Source organism: Cicer arietinum, chromosome 3, assembly GCF_000331145.2.
Source record: "Cicer arietinum cultivar CDC Frontier isolate Library 1 chromosome 3, Cicar.CDCFrontier_v2.0, whole genome shotgun sequence".
Classification (NCBI taxonomy): Eukaryota; Viridiplantae; Streptophyta; class Magnoliopsida; order Fabales; family Fabaceae; genus Cicer; species Cicer arietinum.
Window position 1 is genome coordinate 60,220,742 of NC_021162.2, and position 12,708 is coordinate 60,233,449.

Consider the following 12,708-nt stretch of genomic DNA (forward strand, 5'->3'; position numbering starts at 1 on the left):
TATCCCCTAGATACAGTGAGAATATTGCTGCCAACACCGCTTGTAAGCTAAAGAAGGTTCTATATGGGCTTAAACAATCATCATGAGCGTGCTTTGGAAGGTTTGCTAGAGTCATGGTGGGTCTAAGCTTCAAACAAAGCGAAGAAGGTCATACCCTCTTTATCAAACACTCGAGTCATGGGGAGTAACAGTCTTATTGGTATATATGGACGACATTATAGTGATTGATGATGATGAAACGGAGCAACAACTGTTAGGACAACACCTAGCCAAATAATTCGAGATTAAAACCTTAGGAAAATTGAAGTATCTCTTGGTAATTGAAGTGACTCACTCTTAGAAAGGGATTTTCATATCCCAACAAAAATACATGACAGATCTTCTACAGGAAACGGGCAAGACAACATGCAAGCCAGCGAGTACACCAATTGATCCAAATTTCCAGACATTGCAGTTGACAAGGAAATGTACCTCAGAGTAGTTGGAAGACTCATATGATTGTCGTGATGTGATTGATCCAATCGTCTTAAATGATGATGATGATTATATCAATGCATTTGAATTGGGAGACTTGGGGGAAGATGGTGAACCTGTTGAAGAATTAGTTTATGCCGGTGATAATCTAACTTGGACTGATGCTACCAATGCAAGTGGGGCTAATGAGCCAGTGATCTACACTAAGCGGGCAGCAAAAGAAAAGGCAGCTATCTAGGGAAATTGCACAAGAAGCAATATCAAAAGAAGTGGTGGTAGAAGAAGATGTTGAAGAAGTTGAACCTATTTATGTGAAGATGATAAGGATGAGGAGAATGAAGAATATATTGAAGTTGATGGGGAAGAGGAGGAGGAAGAAGAGAGAGAAGACTATGTTGAAGATGATGATGATCTTTGATTCCTATAACATGCATTTTAGTTTTAATATTTTGCTATTTTATTACTCTACTATGTTGGAAAAGATGATGATATTTGGTATTTAAATCTAAATTTTGATTTAGACTATTTGGTATCTAAAGTATGTTTTGATTAAGACTATGAATTTGAGACATTGTTTAATTATGCATGTTTATATAGTATTTTTCATGTAGAGGTCATCCCGCAACCCGCTATCCCAGTTTTCAGGGTTGGCCGCGACGCGACGCGCCGCTATCTGGGATTAACTACCTAGATGCAGATACAGTGCACACAATCTACAATTCACATAAGTAATATCATGACGACAGTTTCAGTATCAATGGAGGCATTCATATATACAACTCGATACATCTTAGTCAAAATCATAATAATCTCTAAATTAATAAAACTTACTTGGAAGGTTCCCCGTATGACCTTAAGTGGTCGGACCATTGATGTTGGTAGCTCGAGAACAATTCTTTCATCAAGTTCACTAGGAACGTACCCAGGTGCAATGGCTGAAGAACTCTGAACAATGTGTTCATCACTTGCATGTTGAGTACCACTGGATTCTAAAGATGTCTGAACAGTTTCCTCTGCTGATTCAGAAAGTCTAGGCTGATTGTCTCCTTTATCTTGAATATCATCATTATCAACCCTAGCAACCAAGTTCTCAGCATCCACCTGTTCTTCATCTTCATTGACTGCCTCCAATGAGATTGCTTCGGCAGACAAAATTGGAGTGCTCTGGTCATTTTTCTCCCCTACGTATTCTTCATAATCAGCCGCAGAACCCAAATGATCAGAACCTCTATAATTCCTCCTCAAACATCTTCTCATCCTGGATGAACTTTCCATTAAATCTAGTTTCCAGAAAACCTACAAAATAAATTAAAAAAAAAATAATAATAAGCACAAAAAATGAACTGAAATACTTGTCCGTTTGATTAAATTTTAGCAGGAGAGGAAAAGCTGGCCAGATCATATATCATCCAATTATTACCCAATAAAAGAATGAAAACAAAAACAAAAGAAAAAACAAGGAGCATCAGATTAAAAGAATAGTGAAATTCTTCAGCAAAATCAAAAGCCACTGTTAAAATTCAATGTATGTTTTAATTATTCCTTAAATGTGCAACATCCTAGGCTAATTGTTAGTAGTTCTAGTCAATACAATTTCCTAGACATTGAATGTAATTATTTCAGCATCATTAGAGACACAAGAAACAAAATACGCAGAAACAACATATTTTTCAGCCCCCATACAAATGTCAGCAACACAATACAAAAAGCTGAATTTTCTGTCTTAAAATTCACTGGTTTATTCAAGGAATAAACACGGAACAACAGCAAGCAACTATATGCACATCTCCAGAAGACTCTTTCTCGTTATAAGAGTTTGGGTTTGGTAATGACAATATGAATATCATAACATACACGAGGTGGGCTGTATAAATTATCTGCGAAAGGCCCAAAAAGACTTCTCATCTCAATTAACTGGTGAATAAGTTTGCGCCATGCGTGGACTCCAGTACTGATTCGATGTCGAGTAACAATATCTACATAAGCACGCCTGTCAACCTGGCAAACATGAAATAATTAACAAGCAGCTTCTCAAGTCATCTGCATGCCATAAAAACAATTAGTAAACAAACCTCAGACCGTTGCATATTCCTTGCTAGTGCAAAACTGGCTACAAGAACAGCAACATATTTATATGACAAAGCATTAAAATCTTTCCCATACACCGACTTTGTACCAACTTGCTGCAAACATTCCATCCAGGCAACTCCCATTGCTTCAGAAATATTCCACCTCTTGACCCGCTCCACATCACTAGCACTCCTTCGTTGTGCAGATGTAGCCATTGCAACAGCACTAAGACCTCTTCCCGAACCAATTTTTGCAAATCGCTCAAGATCACGAGCAGCTGCCAAAGCTGCAGCTTTTGCAGCTGCTTTGTCCTTCGGAAGAGGTGGTGTTTTGTTAGGGGCTTCCGAAGGTCTTTGAAAGCTTGAAAATGTGTGAAGTCTAGTCTGTTTGCGTTCCAGTAGTGAGGTATCACGCCTAAGGTGGGAAGTTGTTGCAGGAGCTTGGCTTTCGCCACCAGAAGCACCAGCAGCAATCATTGCCAATGCCATTGCAGAAGGTGGAGATGCAAAAGAAGCAGCCCAGGCAGGAGATATCATTGCGAGAGCAGCCTGAAGAAAATAGCAATTATCAATTACACATCCAAAATAATGCAGCAAAATCATCTCAGTGAATACATGTGTGTAACACATTTTGTGTTGTTGTATTAGAATCAGAAAGATAGAAGATAAGGAACCCTTAAGCTAGAAAAAGAAGCAAAAACGAATACATAGAAACAGGTCAATAAAATTAATCAGTGTAAAGAGCTGTCTAATCTCTTTGGGTGTGGGAAATACTGATCCCCTGAAATAATAAACATGGAAATACATAAGAGAAGACATACATATAATTCTATGCAAAGCAAATTCATAGGCAATAATCACAGGTCCAATATCTAGTTGTTTGGAAAAAAAGATAATGAAAAGAAAGCAATGTAAGTTTTTTCTTCCTTGTTAGATTGATAGAGAGAATAAAAATATTAATAAGTTTAATATTTTTATACGAGATTACTATAAATAATATGTAGTGGACATGAGAGGACACACAACTGTAACATAACAGTGTCAAAATAAGAAACAAAACATGTAGCAGGTGCTATTTTCGTCTTTTATGATTGAACTTCCTTCATTCCATCAGCTTTATGTGCCCTCATGTGCAGAAACGGAGAAAAACACTAGCTTTTATCTTTCCTTCTGTTTTCATTTGCATACCAAACAAAGTAAAAGAACTCATTTTTTTCATTTTCTTTCCTTTGATTTTCCATTAAAACCAAACAAAGTGTTAGAGTGAATATGAAGAGTTTGATATATAAAACTAAGCCAAGCCCATCTTATTAAATATGTTTTAATGTGTATTTATAGGAATGCACAGTAAAGTACCTCGATTGGCAGGGAATCAGCAGTTAATGCACGGTCATCAGCGACAAGGGGATTCAAACCATCAGCAGTAGAAAGTTCATGAATGCTAGCCAAAAGGGGGCGCCACCTCCTTAAGACAGCAACAAATGGTGGTAATATAGCCTCAAGGTACTGTTTGCGAAGAGGCTTTTGGTCTCTGCTAACAGCATGGTAAACCTGACCAAGAGTAATAATATGGTAACTACATTGTTGAACACAAAAGCAAGACAAATGAGAAAGAATTAAAATCATCAAGCTAAAAATACAAACCTCGGCATAAAGCACGCAAGATGCAACCAATACTCTTTGCCTCTTAGAATCAGAAATTGGCATGTTGAGAACAGGTGAGAGAACACTGTTCAAATTAAGAAAAATAAACAAGACAAGATTGACCCATCTAGAATACATCAGTTTGTTCCAAATTATAAATCTTTTAACTAAATCAGATGATGAAAATAAAAATAAAGAAGAAATTTTGCAATTAACAATTTTTTATAATAATATGTCTTCATAACAGATTTCTTTCAGACTCCCAAGGGTAGTCAACGAAGGAAGTTGAAATATTTTGTTATGAGCAAAGGCCAAAGAAATTCCTCAAGATAGAGAGAACAAAATAACAAGATTTTTATAGGATTCAGGATGCTCCAGAATGACAAAAGCATAAGATAAAACAGCAAAGAAAAAGAAAAGAGAACAAAGTCCCAAAATAAGAGGAGTGCTCCGGTCTTGGAATTTGGTGTCCAAAAATGTGGCTTTGGAAATTTCATTTACAGTCCTCTTCCTCATCTGAAGCAAATATGGCTTGTGTTGAAAGTGTGAAAGCTCAGGTCTGCAAGTATTGGGAAAAACCCAAGTCCCACATTGAAAATAGATAAAGCTCTATAAGAGTTTATAAAAAGCAGCATCCCTCACTTTACAAGCCGGTTTTGTAACAATGAGTTTGCCAATATAAAAACCTAATATGGTATCAAAGCCTATCAATCAGGTCACCTACCATTTATATACATGCACCAAGCCCAATAGTGTTGGACGTGATGGTGTATTGGAAAAAACCCAAGTCTACATTGAAAATAGATAAGGCTGAAGGCTCTATAAGAGTTTGTGCTGGTCCTACGGACTAAGCCGAAAGATATGTCTGTATCACGTTTCCTAATTATTTGCAGTAAAACTAGTACATCCTAGGCTAATGAAATTTTATCAAGCACACACAATTTTAGATTGAAGGGTTTGGTCTACCTCCATAAAAGTGCTGATCGTGGTTTTCTTCCTTCAGACGCTGCATCCTCAGTATTTGTATTTCTCATCAGCATATGATCTTCACCATCATCATCTTCCCTCATTGATAGAAGAACCATTCTAAGCATACATAAGAACGGCTGGTCACTATCTAACAGCTGGTATAATGCAGCCATCCCTCCCATTCCGGTACCTGATCCTCCACCTATACCAAGCCCACCACCAAGTCCAGACTCATCTAGCAATAACGCTTGGAGCATTGCCACGGACTTCCGCACCAAAGGAAGCTCAATCCAGTTTCCGTTAGCATCTTTCTCCAAAGCAGACTTCCAAAAATCCCATCCACTGCTTCCACCACCAAATGCAGCTGGATTCTGTGGAAGGCCTACACCATACCATAAACGGCTTCGATATTTCCACCCATCAGCTAAATCCTTTGCACAAGACCCGTATGACACAAAAGCACAAGATACGGATTCATAAGGCTCAGCTGCTGCTGCAGCCGTAATCCTTTCCATCACTGACGTAGGGATCTGACCGCTACCATCAGTCATTGAAGAAAAGGCCTTCAAAAATCATGAAAGAGTGAGTATCACCAACATAAAGTAAATATATAGAACAAAATAATACGAGGATGAATAGACAAATCAAATTGACAAGAAGAACGCAAATGCAATGCCAAGAAAAGAAAAAAAACAAAGTTTGCACATGTTTTCTTAAATCTGAAAGACAGACACAAAAGTTAGAGATAAATAGTCTAGAACAGGGAATTTTGAAAAAAATAAAAACATATTTGGAGAATAGAATAGTATGTCATCATTGCATAAATTTTGGAGGGATAACAGAAGCGGCATTGGAGATGCACAGACATAAAAACAAAATACTAATCTATTTATGACATGTAGCATGCATGTGTAGTTTTAGATTACTATAAGCATACATCTATAGGGGTTCCCCCTGATCCACTGGATAGTGATCTTTGGTTGTCCGTATCTTCTGTTGACTCGTCAATTGTTGACAATGAAATAGAGTGTTCACTGATTGGATACAAAGTAGAAAGTGGAGACGGGGACACATCTGCAGTACGCGAAGAAGATTGTTTGCTCTGCAACCGTAAATGGTCTTCAACAAGCATAAGTATCACAATTGCATTCTCTACCAAGGCCACAGACAATTGGGCAGCATTATCAGCCTCCGCCTTAGCATCTATAGGGGACAAGCCCTCAGCTGCAACACCAGCCGCAGCTGCAGCAATAATTTGAGTCTGCAGCAAGGGAAAGCTGTATGTAGACGTCATTACTGTTTTTTCTTCCACTCTTAACAAAAATGAGAAACATAAATAATTGTACTTGTCCTTTTAGCATATATTTTGATATCTATGTGTACTTCGGCATAGTCATAACAATTTTTTTCCCAGTGAGATAGACATTTCAAAACTAAAATAATTTGGGGGGATGGAGCAACAGTAGCAGAAAAAATAACATTACTATGGCATGGCATATCATGCACAAAACTATTTATAAGGAAAATCAGTAACAATAGTAACCAAGATTTACCTGAACCTGCAATTCTCTAGCGGCAAAGTCCAACAAGCCACCTAAGAGCCTCCTTTTAAATATAGGCAATGATTCTTCACGTCTTCAAAGAAATTGACCCAAAAAAGAATGATTACATAAATGACATGAAACTAAATATTGTAAATTGTTGCTAAAAACTTCAATCATGACAAAAGAGTAATATGGTAGTATAAAAAAATTTATAAAACTCTTTTTCAAAATTCTTCATAATATGTTCAACAAGCATAGACTGGGAATATGGTTCTAAATGTTCTTGCTTTGAGTGTGTCTCAGAAGTAATTGTCCTCTTTGAACTACCGTCAACCAATGTGAAACATATACCCGCTCAGGTTCTTCATATTGCCTCATCAAAAGGTTACAAGTTTCTTCAACTTTTTATTCAATTTAAACACTTGGCAAAAGCTGATTCAATCAAACTACAGAGGAACATAAAAAAATTCCTAGGATTCTGCTTTAATATTCTGGAACTTAGGATGCTATGAGCAGTTCTGTGTATCCTGTTCTACATTACACCACAATGGTTAATACTTCCTAAACAATTTAGAGAACAAGAGGTTGCATTAAAAATTTGTGATGATGTCAAAAATATTGTCAACTAATGGAAGTGAACAAAAGGTCTGTTTGATGGACAAGATAAGAGACATGATAGGATATAGTTATCATATTCTGACTCAATCTAATGTTTGATGAACATGATATGATAAGTTATTCCTGAACACTATCCTATAATGTCTTTCTAGTTAAAATTATCATTTTGAATTTAAGATGGGTTAGAAACCAGTAGAATAGGATAAGAACCGTAGTTTACTAAGTTACTCTTATAAAATATAATTTAAAATATACAAAATTGAAATCTAATAAATTATAAATATAAATTAAAGAACAATAGAATTGATGATTTGATATTAAATTTAAAAATAAAATATTATAATTAAGTTTTAAAAATATGTACGATTCGTCACAAGGGTAGTTTTTGCCATTTTATATAATCTAATAAATTATTATTCAAAATTATCAAAATATCCATATTAATTTATATTTGTAAAATAAATATAATTTTTTACAAGGGTAGTTTTTCGATTTATATATATGTGTGTGTGTGTGTGTAGCTTATCTAAGAAATAAGATAGAATTATTTGGTTACACGTGACTTTTTTTAAAAAATTGAAATTGTTTATTTGGTAATGTCAATGGATTTTTTAAATATAAAAAAAATATTTCATTACTTATTTAATTCTTTTAGTATTTTTTGTTAATTTATAATATTTTAAAGGATTGTAAGTTAATTTGAAAAAAAACAATATGCAATTATTTTACAACGGTAACATTTGTCATTTAAATATGATATATATTATATTGGGCTGTGATGAGGTGAGTATCATACACATGACATAATAAAATGATATTGTTTTGTTTGTTGTCATGTGTGCATCAAACACAAGATAGGATAATACTTATCTTGTCAATATCCTATCTTATCTTTATATCAATCATATCATGTCTCTATCCTATTCTGCACAACAAACGGGCCACAAAAGCTTTACTGATCAAGTAAAAACTGATGAATGGTTAATAAACCTAACAAATACCCCTCACTCGAGCCCTTTGAACATGAAGCATTGACACTGGAATAACCCGCCCAACCATGTGCTGAAATTCAAGTTATGGGAGCAGTGAGGATTAAACTCCTAACCACTTGGTCATAGAGGCTCTGATAGCATGTCATGGACTGACTCTGCTAAAGACTTAAGTTGTTCGGCAAGACCTCGTTTTAAATCCTTACTAAAAAGACAGTAAAATGTTTAGCTCAAAGTAAACCAAAAAGAGAATACTCACATAACATAATAGTAGAAGTGGAGAGGTAAATGGTCAAAGAGCCATACTGGATGAATAAACTTACCTTACTCGCTGTTCTCCTGTGCTAGATCCACCTACAATAGAAAGCCACTCGGCACAATGAATTGTCGCTTCAATATCCTGAACAGAATGAGTAACATTGAGTAGCCTGAATAAGTCTAATAAAACCAGAAATAATGCAAGCAGACAGATATGGACAACATAAGTTAAATTTCAACAGAATGATGATGACTATGAAGTTACACATATTTCAACAGTGAATTGTGGCTTCATATAGAAACTCCGGGATAAAATTTACTTCCTCTTGATGACCACAATTATGTGATTAGTAATTAAAATATTACAATATGTCTTAAAACTTATTTTAATAATTTGTAGACAAGGCATTGCTCAAAGCCAACAAGTATGGTAAACATTTAAAAGATTCACTTTGAATCACACATGCCAAGATATATGTAATCAATATGACAATTTGGTTATATTTTTAAACCTAGTTAATTCCAGTATTCATTTGGTTTCTTGGTTTGAAATATGTTATGCAACCTAAACCCCTACTGTTGTATTTTTCTCTTCACTTGAAATTAAATTATTCCTATACAATGAAAATGAAAAGGGGGGAAAAAAGCAGTCTTCTTCATTTATTTATTTTTTTGAAATGTAAAATGTTAGTTGTTATATTGTTAGTGGATGAATTGAACTCATGAACTCCTTATCACTCCCTCCATATATCCCTCCCCGAAAACAACTAAGCCACTTTATCATCTTAAACAGTCTTCTCCATATAGACAAGCCTAAGGAAACTTCAGTGAATCAAAATAAAAATGATTTACAAATTCACTAAAAGTTGAAGCACAGTTTAATGTTTGACATTCAACAGTTGCAACCCCAGCAAAAAAACAAATATTTAGTAGAAAAACAGCAAACGGGCAAATAAACTGTCGCATGTGCAAGATGCCAACACTCAACAGCAACATCATCATTCATGAATGAGCAAAATGGACAAGAATTGGAAGTAACGGGAACTATGTCAACATGAAATAAGTTAAAAATCCAAACAAATATCAACCTTCCATCCATCCTTTTGGCGCATTGAGTGCTCAAGCATGATAATTAAGAAGTTATGAATAAGGTCTTCTACGTCTCCAACACTTGTTGAATCAGACAATTTGCTTGGACCCACCTGTTAAAAAAGAGTATGCAATTAACACAGTCAAAGAATTTTCCATTAGAATCACACCCAAAACAAATATTATACAAGAAGTTGTCATAAATTTAATGTGTCTGTTTTGAAAAAGAGAGACAATTTTTTTTACTCATACAAACATTATTACCTCATGGTTTGAGATCAGGACTTCCAAAATCCATTCAGGCCACTCCTCCATGTTTATCATACTGTTTCTATTTTCAGGATGACTGCAAGCCAAAAATAGAAGATCCTGAAAATATACACAAACAAGCAGCTTAAAGCTAGGAGGTATAAAAAAATCCCCAAGTAAGAACTGTATGCATCATTGGAAGTCTTGCTTCCAAAGACAAATTGTTACAAGAAAACTTGTTAAATCATTGTGCCATAGACATTGACATTCGTTAAATTAACAATGACGTAAAAAGGCACCTAAAGCAACAAAAAGAACAAAACGGATCTCATAGTACCAAAATAAAATTGAAAGAGAGGTTCTGCGGATACACAATAACTCCTTATTATAGTTGTTCTATTTGAAAAGGATAGAAAATATCTGGGAAAAAAGGAATATGTGAAAACAGAAATACAGGTTAAATAAGATAGTTGTAGTCCCTCGGTGTATCTGCCAGTGAGACCCTATGAAGTAATCCATGTGTTGAACATCATCAAGAACCAATAATAAACTTTGAATAAAGCAAGTGTTTTAGATACAGATTATACAGCATCATTTGTAGGCTTCCATTTCGATAGAAAAATAACATGTCATTAGGGAAAAATAGGAAAGAAAGGGAAAGGAAACTTATAAATAGCAATTAATCATGAGTTAAAATAACAGAAAAAATTGACAAAGTAACAACCTATCCAGCAGTTAGTTTTTGCTGTGTACCAGCCTAGGTGAATAAACAGTCTTCGTGTTTCATCGTTATCTTTAACATCTAAAAATAACAAAAAACTTAAGCCCTAAAAAAATCTGTAAAACATAAATATGTAACAAGAAAACCAAATGCTTAAATTAAGCAGCCATCCATGAAGAAGTAGGTTGAATTGACTAGTTCAAATACATGAACCAAGGAAGTACATTAGTGCATCATACTGCAAGCACCTCATGAATCAAATAAATTGCAATATATGAACATTATATATGTATTGTGAAAATGAAAACTGATGAGTTAATACCTGCAATGCTCTGCTCTGCAATGACCTGTGTGCAAATGGAAGGGAACGCAGCAGCACCAATAAAAGTTGTGAATGCTCAAAGCGATGACCAGAATCATAGAAATTCAGTCCATCCTCTGAAGAAGAGGCGTTGATCTGAAATAGAAAGCCAAAAAAATGAAAACAAAAAAATTCAGCTAATGAGGATAGAGAGCCATTTTGGCAACTTGGTCACCAGATTTTCTAAGGAATTCCCCAATAGACATTCAAAGAGGCTTGAAAGCTTTCATGTTTTCTGTTTATTATGCAGTCTGTTGTGGTTAAAATAGGAAATTTTTGCATTTATATTGGCAAGTATATTTCTCTAAAAGAAACAAAATAAAATTTAGTCAATGTATAATAAAACTTCCTCCCGTACAAAAGATGGACTTATATGAAGTTAATTCAAGAAACTTGCATGGCCACTGTCACAGAATTTTGGAACGAATTATAAATTGCAAATATAAATGTGAAACGAGACAGTAGCATTTTCAACACATACATGCATCATTGAAACAACATGAAACAAGATTCAAATAATTCAAACAGAGACATGGTGGGCCAACATATTCACAGATGTATGTATAATATCCCAATATCTTTGATACCCATGTTTGGAATGCAAAAATCATGAAAATTTAGATACTCAGCAGATCCAAGATAGCAATATTCATTTGTATTCAATTATATTTTAATTATTACAATCTAGACCAACGGTATACAAATAGAGACATATGGTGGACCAACTTCTTCACATATGTATCTATAATATACCAATATCTTCGATATCCATGTTTAAATGCAAAAGTCATGCAAATTTAGATACTAGCAGATCCAAGGTAATTCATCCGTATTCAATTGTTTTAATTACAGTCTAGAACAACAGTATTTGATAAACAGTATCCCATAGAGGAACATTATATGGAGGCTTCAGAATGACTTGAAAGCATAGTATCCAAAACGAATATTACAAGGAGTCTTAAGATAAAAATTAAAATGCTCCAAGAGTTGTGAGAAATTACAAAGTAGAGTTGCAACATGCTCAAACTTCCTAGCAATGTACAGTGAACAGACACAATATCTATAAATGTTTTCGCATACATAACACATGAAAGGACACAAGATCACTGTTGTTAATCGCAGATTGTGGAAAATAGAAATTTGTTCAAATTATGCTACGCTCCAGCCGCTATTTAACAACATTTTGTACTGAATCATGTATTGAAGAACAATAGCTGTTTGTTAAAATTCTGGTACGCTATAGAACCACTCTATTTAACAACAATGCACAAGACAGGAAACTAAATTTATTGATTTCATACATTGATTGATAAATGCAGAATTCAGTTGGCATAGGTAGCATGTTGGCAGATCAATACAAACAATAGCTTTGCCTAATCCAGTCAAAAATAATAACTATAAATTTTCCTTGTACAATTTATAAATGTAAACACATTCAAATTTTGAATATTGATGCACATATGCTGTTATGTTGAAAATATTAAGAACGTATAAGCTAATAATAACCCGTTGTGTAGTTGAAACACACGGGTTATTCAACATGTCTCACAATATTTTCTTCTCATTCAACATGGTATCCAGAGTCTGTTGAGAGACAACCCTAATCTTCAACTACCCGATGGACCAACTATCTCCGATGAAATATATTTTTTTTCGGCAAACCATGTTCTCATCTCTGGTTTTCCCCTTTTTCCAGCCACCCACACTATGTCACCACTCTTTC

The 12,708-nt window shown here is 34.7% G+C and overlaps 1 protein-coding gene across 2 annotated transcripts in view; it reads right to left on the reverse strand.

The window, feature by feature from the left end:
* LOC101505309 (BEACH domain-containing protein C2) overlaps window positions 1-12,708 on the reverse strand; it is a 40,075-nt gene that overhangs the window by 16,490 nt on the left and 10,877 nt on the right. For both annotated transcript variants that reach the window (XR_012162207.1, XM_004492597.4), the window contains exons 5-16: window positions 10,947-11,081; window positions 9,919-10,023; window positions 9,654-9,767; window positions 8,631-8,707; window positions 6,710-6,791; window positions 6,094-6,417; window positions 5,154-5,719; window positions 4,188-4,272; window positions 3,900-4,094; window positions 2,547-3,092; window positions 2,329-2,472; window positions 1,306-1,770 (exon numbers count right to left, since the gene is read on the reverse strand). Coding sequence is in view for 1 of the 2 variants with exons in the window: in XM_004492597.4 (XP_004492654.1) it covers window positions 1,306-1,770; window positions 2,329-2,472; window positions 2,547-3,092; window positions 3,900-4,094; window positions 4,188-4,272; window positions 5,154-5,719; window positions 6,094-6,417; window positions 6,710-6,791; window positions 8,631-8,707; window positions 9,654-9,767; window positions 9,919-10,023; window positions 10,947-11,081 (2,838 nt within the window). In the remaining variant the exon portion in view is untranslated. The remainder of the gene's footprint in view (window positions 1-1,305; window positions 1,771-2,328; window positions 2,473-2,546; window positions 3,093-3,899; window positions 4,095-4,187; window positions 4,273-5,153; window positions 5,720-6,093; window positions 6,418-6,709; window positions 6,792-8,630; window positions 8,708-9,653; window positions 9,768-9,918; window positions 10,024-10,946; window positions 11,082-12,708) is intronic.